Source organism: Zophobas morio, unplaced genomic scaffold (assembly GCF_036711695.1).
Source record: "Zophobas morio isolate AGI-343-1 ecotype UQ-CSIRO unplaced genomic scaffold, CSIRO_AGI_Zmor_V1 ptg000011l, whole genome shotgun sequence".
Lineage (NCBI taxonomy): Eukaryota > Metazoa > Arthropoda > Insecta > Coleoptera > Tenebrionidae > Zophobas > Zophobas morio.
Window position 1 is genome coordinate 19,877,597 of NW_026972116.1, and position 20,916 is coordinate 19,898,512.

The 20,916-nt window shown below is 36.2% G+C and overlaps 3 protein-coding genes across 3 annotated transcripts; 2 read left to right on the forward strand and 1 right to left on the reverse strand.

The window, feature by feature from the left end:
* Window positions 1–21: 21 nt before the first annotated feature.
* Window positions 22–13,029, forward strand: LOC135127166 (protein polybromo-1). The gene is made up of 23 exons (XM_064053538.1): window positions 22–180; window positions 934–1,065; window positions 1,119–1,429; window positions 1,480–1,921; window positions 1,970–2,146; window positions 2,195–2,485; window positions 2,543–2,638; window positions 2,824–2,994; window positions 3,047–3,354; window positions 3,405–3,537; window positions 3,586–3,959; window positions 4,017–4,911; window positions 4,960–5,126; window positions 5,183–5,355; window positions 5,403–5,575; window positions 5,663–5,734; window positions 10,663–10,815; window positions 10,865–11,119; window positions 11,166–11,443; window positions 12,114–12,181; window positions 12,328–12,384; window positions 12,563–12,671; window positions 12,730–13,029. Exons 2-23 carry the CDS (start codon window positions 943–945, stop codon window positions 12,950–12,952), a joined length of 5,049 nt encoding a protein of 1,682 aa, XP_063909608.1. The 5' UTR covers window positions 22–180; window positions 934–942; the 3' UTR covers window positions 12,953–13,029.
* Window positions 13,030–13,152: 123 nt separating this feature from the next.
* Window positions 13,153–13,969, forward strand: LOC135126555 (protein MIX23). Its single transcript, XM_064052588.1, has 3 exons — window positions 13,153–13,311; window positions 13,457–13,723; window positions 13,776–13,969. Exons 1-3 carry the CDS (start codon window positions 13,267–13,269, stop codon window positions 13,875–13,877), a joined length of 414 nt encoding a protein of 137 aa, XP_063908658.1. The 5' UTR covers window positions 13,153–13,266; the 3' UTR covers window positions 13,878–13,969.
* A 212-nt stretch (window positions 13,970–14,181) lies between these two features.
* Window positions 14,182–15,996, reverse strand: LOC135127167 (ras-related C3 botulinum toxin substrate 1). Its single transcript, XM_064053539.1, has 3 exons — window positions 15,818–15,996; window positions 15,618–15,739; window positions 14,182–15,564 (listed from the first exon to the last, which is right to left on the reverse strand). Exons 2-3 carry the CDS (start codon window positions 15,731–15,733, stop codon window positions 15,093–15,095), a joined length of 588 nt encoding a protein of 195 aa, XP_063909609.1. The 5' UTR covers window positions 15,734–15,739; window positions 15,818–15,996; the 3' UTR covers window positions 14,182–15,092.
* Window positions 15,997–20,916: the final 4,920 nt, after the last annotated feature.

Consider the following 20,916-nt stretch of genomic DNA (forward strand, 5'->3'; position numbering starts at 1 on the left):
ACCCAATATGACGCAAAGTGTCAAATCGTACAGCCATTTTGTTTGTGGACTTGATGCCGGTGTTTGTTTATTGATTAACTGCACCGCTAGAACGATAAGTGAAACATGTGTAAAGTTTGGTGATTCTCGTTGCCGTTTCTTATGCCGTGAAAAGTAAATTTCGAGGAGCTGTTTGAACAGGTTAGTGGGAAATGTTTTAGCCAAAAAAGCACAGTTTGTGTGATGAAAGACACCAAAAGACAGAAAAGAAGTAGTTGGGGGCTGTAACTAATTCGAAAGTGGTGGGTTAAGCGTTTCAGGCAGTACATTGCATTGAAAAGTTTGGTCCGAAGCAAGTCCCAAGGAATTTTAGAGATTCGTTCATGAATTGGTTTGTGGCCCCATTTCGCCCCTTTTGAAAAACTAATGGGTGGTCGAAAATAGCCACTTTTGAATTATTAGCCCCCAGAAGTGTCACTAAGCTAGATTTCTTTACTGGCGGATGGCACCACTGGTTAATACCTACTTGATTTTTGGGGCACTAAACCATTTATTACTTCTCATCAGCACTTTGAATGAGAAAGAACTACGAGTGTGACCATTGTACATATATTTTTTTTTAATAGGAAATACCTAATAAATATTTGACGTTAATTGCGTTAATTTTGAATTATTTTTAATCTGGGTGCCTTGATTTTTAATTTAAAAATCAATGATAATACCAACCGAAAAAAATTAAATACCCAGTTATTTTTATAAAATTCATTTTTAAATATTTTTTTATGTTCTGTCTCAAATATCTATTTCTGGTCATGTACGGTGTAATCAAATCAACGAAAATACTTTTAAGATGTTGTTTTCTATGCTGCTTTGTAATCATAGTATCAAGGAATAAAATAAAACCAAATTTTGAACCATTAAAACGCTATTTTCCCTGCACCCTACTTCTTACAGCATTCCACCATGAGTAAACGAAGACGAACAAGTTCCATCGCCAGCAGAGGCCAAGAGGATGACTCTTTAGACAGTATAGAAGCGTCCACAAGTGGAGGGCCTTCCAGAAAACGTTTCAAAAAAATGGACCCTGTAAAAATGCACCTCGTGTTTTTTTCAATCACATTATTACGTTACGATTCCAGCTGGAACTGTGCCACCAACTATACGATTCAATCCGCACCCACAAAAAAGACGACGGAACCCTCCTTTGTGACTCATTTATTAGAGTACCAAAGCGTCGCCAAGAACCAGGGTACTATGAAGTGGTCACAAACCCAATTGACTTGTTGAAAGTCCAACAAAAACTAAAAACTGAAGAATATGAAGATATTGAAGACCTACAAAACGACATTGAGCTAATCATTAACAACACTAAAGCGTTTTACAAAAAAAACTCGCAAGAGTACAAAGATGCGATAGATTTGTGGGAGCTGTTTCTAACAAATAAACACAAGTAAGTGCGTTTTAGTGTTATTATTTTGTAAGTTAACACCGTTATAACAGAATACTCAACACGAAAGACGAGGAGGCCGAAGCAAAAGGAAAAATCGTCTTGAAGGTGGGTAGACCAAGCAAGAAGGCGGGAACTCCTGTTGAAATAAAACAGGAACTGGAACATTCAGAGGACACCTCAGAAAGTTCCAATTTTGATGAAGATGTAAATATGTACGAAGAAATGTTCACGGCAATCATGACTGCCACAGACAACGAAAATCGACCTCTGCACACCTCGTTTCAGTTGGTACCATCAAAGAAAAAATATCCTGAGTATTACGACGTAATTGAGAGTCCCATTGACTTGAAAATGATCGCCACTAAAATACAAAACAACGATTACGGTGGCTTGCTTGAGCTAGAAAAAGACCTCTTATTAATGACAAAGAATGCGTGTTTGTTTAATGAACCAGGGTCGCAGATTTACAAAAATGCGAAAGCTTTAAAAAAAGTTGAGTATGTTTTGTGGTTGATATTGGTGTGTAAATGTTGCTTGTAGGTGATTCAAACCAAAAAAGGCGAGTTAGAGCATGTAAAAATTAATTTAGGGAAAGGGAGTGAGCGGATTCGGAATAAACGGCTAAGAGGGAGCACGGCTCTGTCTGCTGTTACTGCGGCCTTGAGAGACGATGAGTCAGACGGAGACGCAGAACCGGAAGAGCAGATGGATGATGAAGTAATTTTGTTACAACGTCGTTGTGTGTGGTAAAATGTGTGTTTGTAGTCAATTGCTGATCCTGTAGATGCTGAAAACCCTCAGTGGCAATTATTTGAGGCCGTACGTTCCGTTACGAGCAATAACGGTGTGTCATTAAGTGAGCCATTTTGGAAGCTACCCTCAAAGCGATTCTACCCTGATTATTACCGCGAGATTAAAAATCCGGTATCTCTGACTCAAATTAAGCGTAAACTGACCAATCACGCTTACGGTACGATAAGCGAAGTTGCAGGTGATATGACTGTAATGTTCGAAAATGCGAAAAAGTACAACCAGCCTAGTTCACGATTATACAAAGTGAGTCCCGATTATTATTTTTTTTTTTTTTGTAAGTGTACTATTCGGTTGTTTCAGGATGCAGTGAAGTTACAAAAGGTCATGCAAATGAAAGTGCAAGAGCTACTTGACATAGATCAGGTAACATACAGAGTCACTAACAAAAACCGAAAGGTATGCTACTGCACTGCTTATGTCTCCACATTTAATCACCATTAACAAACGATCGAGAATCATTCATAGGTGTAGCGCGCTTTATGCTAACATCGTTCAGCTTAAATTTTTCCTTTCTGAATAACAACACGACACTTGTGATTTCTTTGATTGTTTATTAATAAATGTATATTTTTACTCTTCAGGATACAGACAGTGAAGTAGACTCTGAAGTTGTTGTGCGAAAAAAACCTGGGCCAAAACCAAAAAATACTCAGTTATCTGGGAATACTCCTCAAAGAGGTCGACCACCTAAAGATCCCATTCCTTTAAAAAAACGGTTGCATGCTTTGGCAAAATACATGCTAGATTATGCTGTTAGATCCCCCCAATATATATTTCTTCTGAATTTACCAGTTTCCTTTTCAGTGCGAAGACGGCAGAAAACCTATGTTAGGTTTCATGGAAAAACCGTCAAAGAAACTCTACTCTGAGTACTACGAGGTGATACAAGAGCCTATAGATTTTCTAGAAATAGAGTCTAAAATTCGTGCGGATCAGTACAGTTCAGAGAATGACTTAGTTAAAGATTTTAAACTCATGTTTTCCAACTGCCGCCAGTTCAATGAAGAAAATTCACCGATTTATGAGGATTCGCTCGTTTTAGAAAAGTACCTCATTGATAAAGTCGGACAAAACGTGACTCCCGAAAAAAAAGAAAAAACCGTAGTGAGAGTGTACGTGTTTGATTTTGGTACCACTTGTGTGTTCATTGCAGTTATTGTAGGGTCAAACCAAGAAAAGTTCTTTCACCTCTGGAAAAAAATCTAAAAACGCTGTACGACGCGATTCGAGACTACAGAGAACCTAAAGCCAACAGGCAGCTGTCTCTAATCTTCATGAAACTGCCGTCGAAAATTGTAACAACGTCAAACTCGGTACAACTTAAAAGTGACGATTTTTTTTAGGACTATCCGGATTACTACGAAGTCATAAAAAACCCAATTGACATGGAAAAAATTTCCCAAAAAGTCAAAAATAACGGGTACGAGACGTTAGAGGATTTAGTTACAGATTTTATATTAATGTTCGACAATGCGTGCAAATACAACGAACCCGATTCCCAGATTTATAAAGACGCGTTAGTTTTACAAACCGTGTGTTTACAAACTAAACTTCAGCTGAAGGAAGACGATGACACGGTTCCTGATGTATCAGCCGCTATTCAGGATATTCTCTTGAATTTGTTTACCACGGTGTATAATCATCAAGATTCTGAAGAACGCTGCTACACCGACTCTCTAGCCGATTTACCAGAACATGACGAAATCGACGGTAAAAAGTAAGTCCAGGTCAGAAAGCTTGATTAAATATTTTGATCAATCGTCGAAAATTTTAGAGTTCGAGCCGTGTCCCTCGACTTAATCAAAAGACGTTTAGACCGCGGCCTCTACAAACGTCTAGATACTTTCCAGGACGACATTTTCGCCTGTTTAGACCGCGCTCGGCGTTTGTCGCGTTCCGATTCTCAAGTTTTTGAGGACTCGATCGAATTGCAGTCTTATTTTATCAAGCAAAGAGACGAACTGTGTAAAAGTGGCGAACTTTTACAATCGCCTGCTTTAAACTATACTCTCATGGATTTAACCACAGCGGTCGAGTCTCTACGACAGAGTAAACTCCTGGAGGAGTCGCTGGAAGAAGAAACGGAGACTCGCAGCTCCGACGACTCTATAATCAAAGAAACGAACATCAACGTCGGCGATTCGATGACTTGCAACCAACAGACGTACAAAGTCGGGGAGTTTGTTTATTTAGATTCGAAGGAGAAGGGTTGCGACCCCCACGTTCTTTTGATTGAGAGGTTGTGGACGAATAATGGGCAGCAGATGCTTTACGGGAACTATTATTTACGACCGGCGGAAACTTATCACTTAACTACAAGAAAATTCTTGGAGAAGGAAGTGTTTAAGTCTGATACACATATAGCGGTGCCTTTGGAGGAGGTGAAGGAGAGGTGCTGTGTTCTTAATATCAAGCAATATTTTACGATGAAACCTGAAGGATATGATGAAAGAGACGTCTACGTATGTGAATCGCGCTACAGCACAAGAAGTAGAAGTTTCAAAAAAATTAAAATTTTCCCCGAAAACCCGACTTTGAAGTTGGTGCCTAGAGATGTTCCGCTGGAACCTAAAAGGGTGGTTTCGGTGTTCAGAGAACGCATTGAAAAGCATAAAGATGAGTTGGCTGAGTTACAAGAACAGGAGAAACTTGTGGAGAAAGATAAACCTGTAATTTTTCAATTTTCGTTGTAATTTTTTTGTAACGAATTATTTTAGAATGTCGTTGTTTATACTAACGTGGAAATCGAGGATGGGAACACTTACTATGAACAGTATAACACGATTTGCAGCGGTGTTGTCAAAACCGGCGATTTCGTGTATGTTGCGGCGGATGGCGGGCGGCAAATGATTGCGCAAATTGACAGTATTTGGGATACGAAAGAGTACGTTGTGTTTGTTTTTGTTGTTGTTGTTGTTGTTGTTATAGTTGTGATTGTAGTGGTAAATGCTATTTCCGTGGACCTTGGTTTGTAACCCCTAATGAAATTCCTCATTCGCCAAACAAATTGTTCTATAAACAAGAAGTTTTTCTGTCCTCTATGGAGGATACGAATCCGCTTGTAAGCATCATGGGGAGGTGCTCCGTTTTGGAATTTAACGATTACATATCATGTAAGGTGAATGTTAAAGGTTAAACTTTCTTAATGGAGTCGTTTCAGGTCGCCCGACGGAAATCACCGAAAGTGATGTTTTTATTTGTAATTCGATGTATGATGAGATGAATAGGCAAATTCGGAAGTTACCCGCTGAAGGGATTAAAAAGTTTTTCCACAGCAATTTGGTGACGGAGGATGAGATTTACTATTTCCCAAAACTAATCAACCCTCTAAAGGTGCGTGCTCTTTAAATATTAATATTTATAATTTATTTTTCGACAAAAAATTTCCTTTTGAAAATTCTTTTTGAAAAAATATTCTAGGCCACTGTAGAGATGACCCAAGTGCAAGCGGATCTCGTCAAATCCCAAAACACCCCGATTCACATGGAAGTGGTATGTAAAACAAAATTAAGACTTGTTTATGTCAATGTCAAATGCATTTTTATTTACGCACTGAGCGTCATAATTTGAGGGAAATAATATAATAGAGTCATAAAGAATCCGAATTAAAATTTATTTATGAATTGGTGGCGCCATCTTACCAAAATCTGGATAAATTGACGCTTCCCCACTAACAATTTGATGACGTCATCTCAATGAACTGTATTAAAATGAATTGAATGTTATACAAAAATATACTCCTACGCATACATACGTACAGCATACGAATCCGCTTTCAGTTTTTTCCCTTAAAGTTCAGATTTTCGCAAAAATAATTGCACAGTATAATAACGATATATTTTTTTAATATATGCAGTTTTCTTTCAACAGCAGGAAAGTTAAACATGTTCAGTTTCTTGTGGGGAAAAGAAGACTTCGTATATTAAGAAAAAAGTGGACAAAATATAAGCCCCGCCCACCCACCCCTTCTCAATTGTAATCAATGCTTTATTCATCGTGAGCTGAAGGGCGGAGTTTAGTTTGCAAGATCTTCATTGCTCTACAAGAAATTACCATATGAAATATGTTTTTAAAAGGATACAATTTTTTTGAGAAATATTGATGTTACAATTAAACTCCGCCCTTCGGTCCAACAACGAATGAAAAATTCATCGCAGTTGAGATCGGGGCGGGTGGGTGGGGCTTCATTTTTCTTTTTTTTTTTTCTTTTTAATATACCAGTTTTCTTTCAACAACAGGATAGTTACACATATTGTCAGTTTCTTATTGGGAAAAGAAGACTTCGTATAGTAAGAAAAAAAGTGGACAAAATATAAGCCCCGCCCACCCACCCCTTCTCGATTGTAATGAATGCATTGTTCATCGTGAACTGAAGGGCGGAGTTTAGTTTGCAAAATCCTTATTTCTCTAGAAGAAATTACCATATGAAATACATATGTTCTTAGAAGGGTAGAATTTTCTAGAGAAATATTGATATTACAATTAAACTCCGCCCCTCGTCTGACTAGGAATGAAAAGCTTATCACAATTGAGATCGGGGCGGGTGGGTGGGGCTTAATCTTTGTTTTTTTTTTAATGTATAGATTTTTCTTTCAACAACAGGATAGTTAAAACATGTCAGTTTCTTATTGGGAAAAGAGGACTTTATAGATTAAGAAGAAATGAACAAAATATAAGCCCCCCCACCCACCCCGTTTCAATTGTGATGAATGTTTTATTCATCGTGAGCTGAAGGGCGTAGTTTAGTTGCAAAATCCTCATTTCTCTCCAAGAAATCACCATATGAAATATGTTTTTAAAAGGGTAGAATTTTTTAGAAACACATTGATGTTACAATTAAACTCCGCCCCTCGTCTGACTGGGCATGAAAAGCTTATCACAATTGAGATCGGGGCGGGTGGGTGGGGCTTAATCTTTGTTTTTTTTTTAATATATAGATTTTTGTTTCAACAACCGGATAGTTAAAACATGTCAGTTTCTTATTGCGAAAAGAAGACTTTATAGATTACGAAAAAATGAACAAAATATAAGCCCCGCCCACCCACCCCATCTCAATTGTGATGAAAGCTCAATTCATCGTTAGCTGAAGGGCGGAGTTTAGTTGCAAAATCCTTATTTCTCTAGAAGAAATTACCATATGAAATATACATGTTTTTAGAAGGATAGAATTTTCTATAGAAATATTGATGTTACAATTAAACTCCGCCCCTCGTCTGACTGGGAATGAAAAGCTCATCACAGTTGAGATCGGGGCGGGTGGGTGGGGCTTAATCTTTGTTTTTTTTAATGTATAGATTTTTCTTTCAACAACAGGATAGTTAAAACATGTCAGTTTCTTATTGGGAAAAGAAGACTTCGTATATTAAGAAAAAATGGACAAAATATAAGCCCCGCCCACCCACCCCTTCTCAATTGTAATCAATGCTTTATTCATCGTGAGCTGAAGGGCGGAGTTTAGTTTGCAAAATCCTCATTTCTCTCCGAGAAATTACCAAATGAAATATGTTTTTAAAAGAGTAGAATTTTTTAGAGAAATATTGATGTTACAATTAAACTCCGCCCTTCGGTCTGATTATGAATGAAAAATTCATCGCAATTGAGATCGGGGCGGGTGGGTGGGGCTTAATCTTTGTTTTTTTTAATGTATAGATTTTTCTTTCAACAACAGGATAGTTAAAACATGTCAGTTTCTTATTGGGAAAACAAAATTTCGTATATTAAGAAATAATGGACAAAATATAAGCCCCGCCCACCTACCCCTTCTCAATAGTGATGAATGTTTTATTCATCATGAGCTGAAGGGCGGAGTTTAGTTTGCAAAATCCTCATTTCCCCACAAGAAATCACCATATGAAATATGTTTTTAAAAGGGTAGAATTTTTTAGAAACATATTGATGTTACAATTAAACTTCGCCCTTCGGTCTGATTCGGAAAGAAAAACTCATCACAATTGAGATCGGGGCGCGTGGGTGGGGCTTAAGCTTTGTTTTTTTTAATATGTAGATGTTTCTTTCAACGACAGAATAGTTAAACATGTTGTCAGTTTCTTATTGGAAAAAAAGAGTATAGATTAAGAAGAAATGAACAAAATATAAGCCCCGCCCACCCACCCCGTCTCAATTCTGATGAATGCTTTATTCATCGTGAGCTGAAGGGCGGAGTTTAGTTGCAAAATCCTTATTTCTCTAGAAGAAATTACCATATGAAATACATATGTTTTTAGAAGGGTAGAATTTTTGAGAGAAATATTGATGTTACAATTAGGGATGTACCGACTAGTGGCCGACCGGTCGGATAAGCCGACTATTCGGCCATTTTTCATCGTCGGCTACAGTCGGCGACTGGTCGGCTAAACAGCCGATCGGTCGGCTTTTTTTATTAACATTAAAATAGTATATAAAACAATTAAACCAGGTTTACAGAACCTCAATTGAATATTTAATTGCGATTTAATTTTTAACCCCGCCTTAAAGTACCATGTGACCGACTCTACGCCAATCAGACGTCGCTAATGGCCTTGTTAAATGCGCGATCAACTTAATCGCAGTTAAAATATTGTATAAACTGGCCCTAAATTGTGTTATTCTTTATTTTTGTACTGAGTTACTAAAAAAATTAAATGTTAAAATTACCGAAACAAATTTAATACATTTTTTGGAAAACAAAGGAACTTTAGTTATTCCTTTTATTAAAATTGTAGGAACAACAGTTCCCACAAAATCAGGTGTTCAACCTGAGCGCATTCATAATAATTGTATAAATGTAAATACTTCCTATCTTTCGTCCACCTGCCCTACGCTCCTACATACTTTCTCTTTTCCCTGCTAGAATTTTCTAAACTCCTTCTTTACCTACTTCCACCTCTTCGAAACCGAGCTTACCTGTGTACCATTTTAAACACCCTTCCTTCTTCTCCCTGGCACTCTCGAACAGTAAAGAACGAAATAAAATCTGAAAACCGTACCGTCGCTTTTAAATCACCAACAATACCCACAAAATAAAACAAATTTTTAAGGTAGTCAGAGAAATAGAAAAAAAAACATACTGTCTGTCGCATTTATAAACCGGTTTTAGCAAAGCCGAACAGTCGGCCGACTAGTCGGCTTTTACTGGCTGAACAATCGGCTAGTCGATTAGTCGGCCAGACCTACAGTCGGTACATCTCTAGTTACAATTAAACTCCACCCCTCCTCTGACTAGGAAGGAAAAGCTGATCACAATTGAGATCGGAGCGGGTGGGTGGGGCTTAATCTTTGTTTTTTTTTTTTAATACATAGATTTTTCTTTCAACAACCGGATAGTTAAAACATGTTGTCATTTTCCTATTGGGGAAAGAAGAATTCGTATATTAAGAAAAAATGGACAAAATATAAGCCCCGCCCACCCACCCCGTCTCAATTGTGATGAATGCTTTATTCAACGTGAGCTGAAGGGCGGAGTTTAGTTGCAAAATCCTCATTTCTCTCCAAGAAATTACCATATGAAATATGTTTTAGAAGGGTAGAATTTTCTAGAGAAAACTCCGCCCCTCGTCTGATTAGGAATGAAAAACTCGTCACAATTAAGATCGGGGCGAATGGGTGGGGCTTAATTTTTCTTTCAATAACAGGGTAGTTAAATATCTCTTCAGTTTCTTGTTGGGAAAAGAAGACTTAATTAAGAAAAAATGGGCAAAATATGAGTAAAATACAAAATTAAAGAAAAAAAAACTTGAAAAATTGCAAACCAAAGAATTGAAAAAATTGAAATTGAAAAAACAAAAAATTATAAAATCGTAACATTGAAAAATTGTAACCATAAAGAAAATAAAAAACTGAAAGAAAAATTGCAAAATCTAGAAATTGAATTGAAAAGTTGAAAAATTTAAACGTGAAAACTAGAAAAAATGGAAATCGAAAAAATTAAGGAACAAAAAAAAATGTCTGTGACTAGTATTTTATAAGATAAGACTGTTTTGGCAAATGATATACCCTCTAAGAAAATAAAGGGTGGGCGGGTGGGGCTAGTATTTGATAAGATAAGACTGATTTTGGCAAATGATATACTCTCTAAGAAAACAGAGGGTGGGTGGGCGGGGCCTGTGTTTTTACTGCATAGAGGTTATCACGAACTGTTGGTGGGGGTGATTAGACAAAGTGTGGTTGTCTATCTACACAATATCCATAATGTATAGTAGAAAAAAAGTCCTCTAGTAAGTCATGAACTTTGATTTTATAACAATGATCTTGAGATTTCAATTATTTGACATTATATTTAACCGTAAATGTCAAACTGATTAACAGAAACAAGGATGGCGTTGGTTTTTTTTTAACATTAAATTTCAAAGGTTCTTATACGACTTTTTTCTCGATCAAGTAAACTTCGAGTAAAAACCCTCTACTTTTATATTTTGATATGACAAACCATGTATTTTGCAAAGGAGGCTTCGCCACAATTAACAAAAATGAACGACATGGACATTCTTATGGACGATTCGCTGGACGGTGGCCCGCCATCAGTAGGTTCTGGAGACATCCCGGCCGTAGTTTCCGCCCCCGGAACCACTTTAGCCACCCCAGTGACCAGCAAAAAGGTGCGAATTTTACCAAAAATGGGCCACTTTTATTACCCAATTTTTGCAGAAATCCAGCAAGAATAAAGTGGTCACCGGCTACATCCTGTACTCACGGGAAGTCCGCAAACAAGTCGTCCAAAACAACCCCGAATCGAACTTCGGCGAAATCAGCCGCATCGTGGGCAACGAGTGGCGCTCTCTCCCTGCAAGCGAAAAACAAGCATGGGAAGAACGCGCTTCAAAACTAAACGAAGAAACGAAAGCGATGCTATTGGACGAACAGTGCGCAAGCCCGGCGCCGGCACCGCCTAATCCAGATACAGTACGTCGTAAAAGTTTGTCGACGCGAAATGATAATCTTTCTATAGGTGTACGAATGTTTGTGGGATAACTGCGACTATCAGTTCGAGGAGCTGCAGGACTGTTTGGAGCATTGCGTCAAGGATAAAGAATCTCAAGGGCACGTCCAGAGTTACTTTCAGACTAATCCAGACGCCGAGTTGCATTGCCAGTGGAAGAATTGTTTGAGGAATAATAAGAAAAATGTGCAACCGTTCCCTAATTTGGCGAGATTGGTGCGCCACGTGAGGGATTTACACATAAACAAGGGCAAAGGGAGAGTCGTGCCGCAAGGAGATCGCAGCAAGTACGTGGGAAAAGTTACCGTTTTGCCACCAAAAATACGCATCCAGTTAAAATTGATTGCGTTGATTTTTGGTGGATGATTATTGTTCAAATTCTTGATTTTTATGATAAATAAACAAAACTTTATTAAAATAGGAACTTCGTTGGTAACCGTGTCATGCCAGTTTTACAACCTTGCGTTTCAACATCGTCAGAAATAATAGCTGGTTGGTTGGAATTTTTGACACTGCATGTTTGTGACTGTCAAAATTAAGGGACACAATCTGTAACTGTTTATTGTTGAGCCGTCAACACAGAGTCCATTTTATCCCTTAATTTTGGGTTACAGTGTAAATGTGTAGGTTGGTCTTTTCAGATTTCGTTGTTCATGTTTGACATGTTTCCAGTTATATTTATTTGATAAATTTCCCGTTGCTACTTATTTTTATTCAGACTTGTGTCCAAACAATCGCGTTAAAAAACAAGTCGCAGTGTTGGTATAATTTGCTTACAACTGCTTCAAATTCTATTTATGCATGATTCCGGTGTGTTTTAATGCGAGGCATTTCTTAAAATCGAGTTTATGAGACGTAGCGGCATGACTAGATTACCCGGATGAGGTACCATTGTCGACTCATCGATATTTTACGTGTATGTAGTAGTGTAATGCATTTTGATTTTTGATGTGGTAGGAACTTCAAGCCTTCCAGTAAACCTGCGGCTGTTTCACGCCCGACCCCCACCGCTACCCCTAACCCTCGTGAGTTTATTTATTTATTTTTTAGTTCTATCGATCATTCATTATTCATTTAAGTTACAATAGGTGGTGGTAGTTAGCAGTTTGTAGCATGCTTTTTATTACATTGAAGAATATTTTAATTTAAAAATTCATTTTTATTGGAATAGCTGCTAGCAGCACCTTTAATTCAACTGCCGGATCTCACTCGACTATAAGTAACACAGGTAATCATCTCACCTCATCAAATGTTCACGTGACACGATGTTACTTAGTGTTGACCAATCGTGTTGCGTTGTTTAGTAATGTAGAGGCGTGGTCAACATCAAGTACCACAAGTATTCATACGAAATAATTGCACAACAAAAATGTAGCAGAGCAGTTGATAACTTTGTACTTCTTCAGCGACGTCTGCAGCAACTACTACTACGACTGCTGCACAAAAACAGGAACCGATGTTTATTACGGTGCCTCCCAGGCCACAAAGAGTTTTACACTCAGAAGCGTATATAAAGTATGTTACAGTTTTTTAATTGTTATTATCAAAGGGTGCGATAATTGCATCTTTACAGATATATTGAGGGTCTACAGTCCGATAATAAGCATATTTCGCAATGGGAGAAGAATATGTGTGCTAATCAAGAGAACATTCCAGCTCCTGATGCAGACAAACTACAGAATGTTACAGCTTGGTTGGGTAAAAAGGCGGATCAACACGATAATGTGGTTACAGCCCTTTGGGCACTAAGGAATAGGCTTTTAAACGATACTTTAGGTTTACACAGAGTGTTGTAATTGTGTATATTTTGAGTGTTGTAATTTGTCATAAAATTTCTGAAAAAATCATTAAATACAGGGAGTTTACAGCTGAAGGCGTGCTTGCTTTATTTTATCCCTCGAGGGTTGCGAAGTTAAACCACATGAATGTAAATTTTGTGTGCCACTCTCCCCTAAGTAGTAAAAAACTTGTTGGACATAATGCAGATTCCGTTTTTATCAACCGCAAAAAGTAACCTCAAAAACCGAGAATACCGAGGTTTAAAAAGTATACTATTTTCTTTGTGTTTACTTTAATTACGTAATTTTTAACACAGAAGAATTTTTACAATATGTCTATTGCAATAATGGAGTGTGGAGATTTCAGTGAATTTCAAGTAAGTACTGAAGAAAATAGAATTTTTAGGTTATGTCAAACGGGTTAACGTGATGCGGCTTAATCAAAAGTTGTTGTTTTTTTAATAGCGTTAATCTGAAGATTCTTAAAGTAGTACGTTTCCCTAAGTGCATGCAATCTTTTAGGAGGCCTTGAAGACTATGCGTAAAGTAGACGACCTTATAATAAATACATTAAACACTGTAATACCCACAGACTCTTTTCATCCTGATGGGGAATCAGCTTGTAAAGACTTACACAAGAAAATAGACGAAGGAAATGAAAAAAGATCCAAAGTAATAAAAAACTGTATTACAGTGACTGCTGATAGAGTGAAAAATTTGAAAGAGCAACGAGAAACCAATGCAGATGATATTTCCTTATCTAAAGCATTGAGATCTGAACAAACCAAAGTAAAGTGGTAGGTTGATGAGTAAATTATGATTTGACGAAATCATTTTTCAGTTAAGAATGTTGCAAGTAGAACTTTCAGTAGAAGATTTAGTACAACAAAGAACTGCCAAGGTATTTCATGAAAAATGTAGAACATACTACAAACCTTTTTAGTGAAGAGTAAACATTAAGTAGTGGGAATTTGTATTGGTGCAAACTTTACAACACATTTGTTGACTGTTTTATACATTTATGTACAAACAAAAGTAGTTGTTTTATTTTGGTTCACAAAGTCCTTTCGCGTAAAAGTAAAACGCTTTTTAAGTTTGTAAAAACGATTATATTTGATCATCTAGTTTTGAACATATAGCATCAGGAAAATACGATTTTTTCAATATAAATACGTTAATATTAAATTACGTTTTATTTCAAAATGTATTTATACCTAATTAATGCAACTAAACATTGAGAATATAATCAAAGGGTGACTAGAACTTACATTACTTTGGTTTTTAACAAGTCACTTTTAATGAAATACAAAATGTGATGTTAGAAACGATAAATTAAATACGTGTTAATTTTAAGTCTTAGAAATTTAGCTGCTCTTCATATTATGAAAAAGCTTTATAATAACTGAACATGAAACTACTTACAAAACATTTTCTTAAAACTGATAATGTTATTCTTGAATAACGCAAATATATAACAAGTTGAAAGAAAAAGTACGTGGCTTAAGTAAATAGTTGTGATTCCATGATGACTTTGCTGCAACGAATTGAGTATTTTTCATTAAAAAAAGAGTAAAATGGCACAGTTTAGTTTGGTTTTGTTACCCACAAAGAAAACGTTTTACCCAGATCCATTATGATTCAGAATAGTGCAATCACTACTTGGTGTAATTATAGATAAAAACTAATTGGGCAGTGGTTTTGGACAATTGAGATGATTTCCTAAAAATGTTTGTTGTGGATGCAAAATGATCAAATTTTTGATGATTTTTGTAGACATTTATATTAAAATTGATTTGATTTTATTACCCAACGTTTGTAGTTTGTGCTATGGCATAAAATACCACTTTGCATCCTTCTGTGCATCTTGAAACACCAAGATTCGCAAAAAATGAAGTTTTGACTTTTGTTAACAAAATCCTAATCACAATACTTTATGTAAAAATCAATAATAAAATATTTCAAAAATGCATTTATCCTGCCTCCGAGATTGTTTGAGTATATCTGTATAAAACGATAAAAAAAGCCTTAAAAAAGAAAACCCAGCAGGCTGTATAACACCTTACACGTAAGTCCTTATTGACTTTAAATGCCCTGAACTATTTGCAAAGATTGAAAAAGTCCGTTCAGTCGTTGATAAGAAACAATAAAATAACTCTAATTACATAAGCAAACACTTGCGTTGTCGTCTTTTTTGGGGTTCGGGCCGCAAGACGGCTCGAACGGCTTCGTCAAAAACCTGTTTGAGCCCCCTTTGCGTCAAAGCCGAGCATTCCATATACTTAACGGCCCTTATTTTGTTCGCCAGCTTCTGGCCCTGCTCGCGCTTGATGGGGCTCAAGCCCTGATCCGCCAGCGCGTTTAAGGTCTCGCGGTCATCCCTTAAATCTATTTTTGTACCAACCAATATCATGGGTGCGTCGGGACAATGGTGTTTGATTTCTGGGTACCACTTGGAAGTCACGTTTTCGAACGAGGATGGCGACGCTACACTAAAGCAAATGAGGAATACGTCGGTTTGTGGATACGAGAGCGGTCTCAGTCTGTCGTAGTCTTCTTGTCCGGCGGTGTCCCACAGACCCAAACTGACGGAGATTCCATCTACTACCATCGGGGCGGAATAGTTATCGAAACTAAAAAGAAACTGCGTTGTCACGGGGTTGGGGGTCGCTTTTTGGATACTAACACTGTGGGGACGTATTCGCCCGGAAAACTATCTGTCGTGTAGGAAATGAGCATGCAGGTTTTTCCGACGGTGCCGTCGCCTACGACTACACACTTAATGGGGCGACCCGATGACATTATTCACTAAAAATAATGACAAAGTTGAAATCTAACCTCAATCTGAGATGGGCAGGGCCGCCTAACCTATTACGCACTTCTTACCTTCGGATTATTTTTTAAGGTATGGACAAACACACGAGACAAGTTTTGAGATTGTTGCCGTTATATTTACAAAAAAATTAATCAAAAAAACTATAAACTATGTTCTTGGATGTATTATTGACGATTAAATGTCAACTTTATGTCAAATTGATGCCAGTGTCCGGAAACGTCATTGTCGCAACTGTCAAACGTCAAGAAGACGGATAGGAATTTTGTAACAAGATACTCGTTGTCGCAGAATTTTTTTTTATTTTTGTTTGTCGTTTTGTTTGCAGATTTAGGCGCCAAATAGCTTAAAGATAAAAAATTTCAGATCAAAGGCAGTTTTTAAACAACTGGTTGCTATAGTAACAATTTATGATCCGTGCAATTCAAACAATCCGTCACAAGTGCGCATGCGCAGAAAGGTATCAATTTTTTTTTGAGAAGCTTTCCCAACGATGAATTCAGATTCATGGAGAATTCTCTGTCCAATATTAACGCACGTTGACCGATTAAACCAAACACGTTTTTCTCGCTTGTTCAAAGAGTTTTTCCAAAATTAAACTTTACGGATTTTTTCTGGCAATGGCTTATTTAGTTTTGACGGTTTTGACTTAACGGATTTTTAGAACATCTTATCGAATGTTTCCCATTTATTTGATGAGAAATTGCATATTTGTAATTTACAAAAAATGCTCTACATGACAACGTTTCTTCCATTAGATGCATATTCAAGAATTTTCCGGAAAATTTTGCAAAATTCCAAGTGGTTTTTCATGCTTATTTGCAATAGTGATTTCAGATCCTTCATTTAGAAAAAAATCTCGTACTATAGGCATTTTTCCGCTTAATTGGACTCATCAGATTTTCCGGAAAATTTTTGGAAATTTCAAACTTCTTTTTCTCCCTCATTTGAAATCTATCAAACAGTGGTTTCAGATTTGTCCTCCAAAAAAAAAAAATCCATTTCTTTTTGCGTGATTACACGCCTTCTGAAGAATTTTCGGGAAATACATATGTTGGAAAATTCAAAATATGTTTTCACAGCAGTGACTTCAGATTCAAAATTTGTAATGTAATTTAAAAAAAGTTATATACAATGGCGAAATTTCTAGTTCGATTGAATCTACTTAGTTTAAGCGATTTTTCGGAAAATTTTTGGAAATTTCAAACTTCTCTTTCTCACTCATTTGAAGATCTATCAAACAGTGGCTTCAGATTTGTACTCTACAAAAAAACCATTTCTTTTTGCGTGATTATACGCTTTCTGAAGAATTTTCGGGAAATACATACGAGTATGTTGGAAAATTCAAAATATGTTTTCACAGCAGAGACTTCAGATTCAAAATTTGTAAAGTAATTTAAAAAAAGTTGTATATAATAGCGAAGTTTGTCGTTCGATTGAATCTACTTACATTAACCGATTTTCCGGAAAATTTTTGGAAATTTCAAACTTCTCTTTCTCACTCATTTGAAGATCTATCAAACAGTGGCTTCAGATTTGTACTCTACAAAAAAAAAAAACATTTCTTTTTGCGTGATTACACGCTTTCTAAATAATTTTCGGGAAATACATATGTTGGAAAATTCAAAATATGTTTTCACTGCAGTGACTTCAGATTCAAAATTTGTAAAGTAATTTAAAAAAAGTTATATACAATAGCGAAATTTCTCGTTCGATTGAATCTACTTAGATTAACCGATTTTCCGGAAAATGTTTGGAAATTTCAAACTTCTCTTTCTCACTCATTTGAAGATCTATCAAAGAGTGGCTTCAGATTTGTACTCTACAAAAAAAGATTTCTTTTTGCGTAATTACACGCTTTCTAAATAATTTTCGGGAAATACATATGTTGGAAAATTCAAAATATGTTTTCACAGCAGTGACTTCAGATTCAAAATTTGTAAAGTAATTTAAAAAAAGTTGTATACAATAGCGAAATTTCTTGTTCGATTGAATCTACTTAGATTAACCGATTTTCCGGAAAATTTTTGGAAATTTCAAACTTCTCTTTCTCACTCATTTGAAGATCTATCAAACAGTGGCGTCAGATTTGTACTCTACAAAAAAAAACATTTCTTTTTGCGTGATTACACGCTTTCTAAATAATTTTCGGGAAATACATATGTTGGAAAATTCAAAATATGTTTTCACTGCAGTGACTTCAGATTCAAAATTTGTAAAGTAATTTAAAAAAAGTTGTATATAATAGCGAAGTTTGTCGTTCGATTGAATCTACTTAGATTAACCGATTTTCCGGAAAATTTTTGGAAATTTCAAACTTCTCTTTCTCACTCATTTGAAGACCTATCAAACAGTGGTTTCAAATTTGTCCTCCACAAAAAAAATCCATTTCTTTTTGCGTGATTACACGCCTTCTGAAGAATTTTCGGGAAATACATATGTTGGAAAATTCAAAACATGTTTTCACAGCAATGACTTCAAATTCAAAATTTGTAATGTAATTTAAAAAAAGTTGCATACAATAGCAAAATTTCTTGTTCGATTGAATCTAGATTAACAGATTTTCCGCAAAATTTTTGGAAATTTCAGACTAATTTTTCTCGCTTAATTGAAAAACTCAACAATGGCTCCAGATTCAAAATTCTTTATACAATAGCGTTTCTTTCCATCCGTTTAGACAGTGGAGGATTTATAAGTTGATTACTACAAAAATTTACCATTTTAGACATGTTTTAAGTTTCTTATTGTCGAAATAAGTCTATATATATTAAGAACAAAGGACAAAATGTAGCCCCGCCCACCCGCCCTATCTCAATTGTGATGATTTTTTTATTCGTCGTGAGCCAAGAAGGCGGAGCTTAACTGCAAAATCCTTATTTCGCTACGAAAAATTAAAAGCATGTTTTTGAGTATCATGTTGTTCAAAGAATACTACGTATATTTAAAAAAATGAAGCCAACAATTAGGTCCCGCCCATACCTACCCTGATTTCAATTCTCAATTGTGATGAATTTTTCATTCGTTGTCAGATTGAGAGGCGGGCCTTAATTACAAGATCCACATTTGTCTAGGAGAATTTACCATTTCAAACATGTTTTAAGTTTCTTGTTCTGAAAAGACGACTACGTATGTTAAGAAATAAGGCAAAATATAAGCTCCGCCCACCCGCCCTATCTCAATTGTGATGATTTTTTTTTTAATCTTCGAGAGCCAAAGGAGCGGAATTTAATTGCAAAATCCTTATTATTTTTCTAGAAGAAATTACCATGTAAGACATGTTTGTGAGTATCGTGTTATTCAAAGAATACTATGTATGTTAAGAAAAAATTAAAGCCAAAGATTATGTTCCACCCATACCTACCCTGATCTAAATAGTAATAAAGTTTTCATTTGTTGGCAGAGCTAGGGGCGGAGCCTAATTGCAAAATCGATATTTCCTTACAAAAATTTACCATTTTAAACGCATTTTAGGTTTCTAAGAATAAAAAAAAATCATTACAATTGAGATGGGGTGGGTGGGCGGGGTTAATATTTTTTTTTCTTAATGTGCATAAAATTCTTTGAACAACACGATACTCAAAAACATGTTTTTAATTTCTTGTAAAGAAGGAAGTATTTTGCAGTTAAACTCCGCCCCCTTGATTCACGGTGAATAACGAAATCATCAGAATAGAGATAGGGCGGGTGGGCGGGCATATATTTTGCCTTTTCGTTGTAATATGTGTAAACTTCTTTTTACAACATGAAACTTAAAATATATTTAAAATGAAAAATTTGTATAAGGAAATATCCATTTTGTAATTAGGCTCCGCCCCATAACAGCAAAATCCATATTTCCTTGCAAAAATGTACCATTTTAACCATGTTTTAAGTTTCTTGTTGTTAAAAGATGGATATGTATATTAAGAAACAAAGACAAAATATAACCCCCGCCCGCCCGTCCTATCTCTGATGATTTTTTTTATTCGTCATAAGTCGAGGGGCGGAGCTTAATTGTAAAATCCTTATTTTTCTACGAGAAATTACCATGTGAAATATGTTCTTAAGTAATCATGTTCTAGAAAACTAAATGTATTAATTAAAAAAGAAAACCAAAAGAGAAGCCCCGCCCATCCGTCTCGATCTCAATCGTGATGAAGTTTTCATTCGTTGTCAGACCAAGGGGCGGAGCGTAATTGCAAACAACTTTTCTACAAAAATTTACCATTTTAATAGCATATTACATACCGAGTGGGGAATGTACCTTCACGACGAGGTTTGTATACTATTTTTACCTTTCTTGTTGTGAAAAGAAGACTACACCTAATAAGAAAAAAGGGCAAAAAATGTAAGCCCTTGAGAACTTTTTTCTGAGATTTCAAAAAAAAATCGGGCAAATCTCTGATTGTAACGTGCAGATTCACTAGCAGGACCTAGCCACGAAATCGACTGATGGTGTGGCCAACTATAGGTCCTGAAGTCAGGTAGTCTCCAATTTATCATTTCATTGCATAGTTTTCCAACCACACCATCAAAAGTCGCAATGAAAATATATCATCTGTTAAGGCTGATCCGCGCGGATTTTCAAAATTTTAAAACTTGTTCACACCCCCTCTCCCTTTCCCTTTTTACCCCCATTTCACCAAAGAAAACACTACAACTTCACTGTTTTGTTTACCACTTTGTTACCTGTGTTCTGTTAGAACCTGTGCTAGGTTTAGAAATTCGGAATTTTATACTTCATTGCAGAGAATTGACAAAAAATGTAAGTATATAACTTTGTCTATTCTTTTTATATTCATTGTTTACAGCATTATTATATAATATTTTTGTAGAGGAAAAATGCAGGGAACCACGACATGTTCCACTCGTGGCCATGTTGCCAAAATTAAACTGATTTTTAGGTTTCCACATCCAAAGTGGGGCTTAGATCGGTTTATGGCGGGGGTTAAAACCACAAACAACCCAAAATTCGCGGTTTTAACCCACGGCCAAATTTATAAAAAAGAGCACATTTTCTTCCACCTGAAGATCACGTGCTAGACCATGTGCTAGACCTACAAAGTGAGGCTTGGTGAGGCTTTTCGATGCATTCAATCTTCACCCCACTTACGAATAGAAGTGCACCGACCCATTTATTCTCCGATCGTGTCTAAAGTTCAAAGTTCGCTCG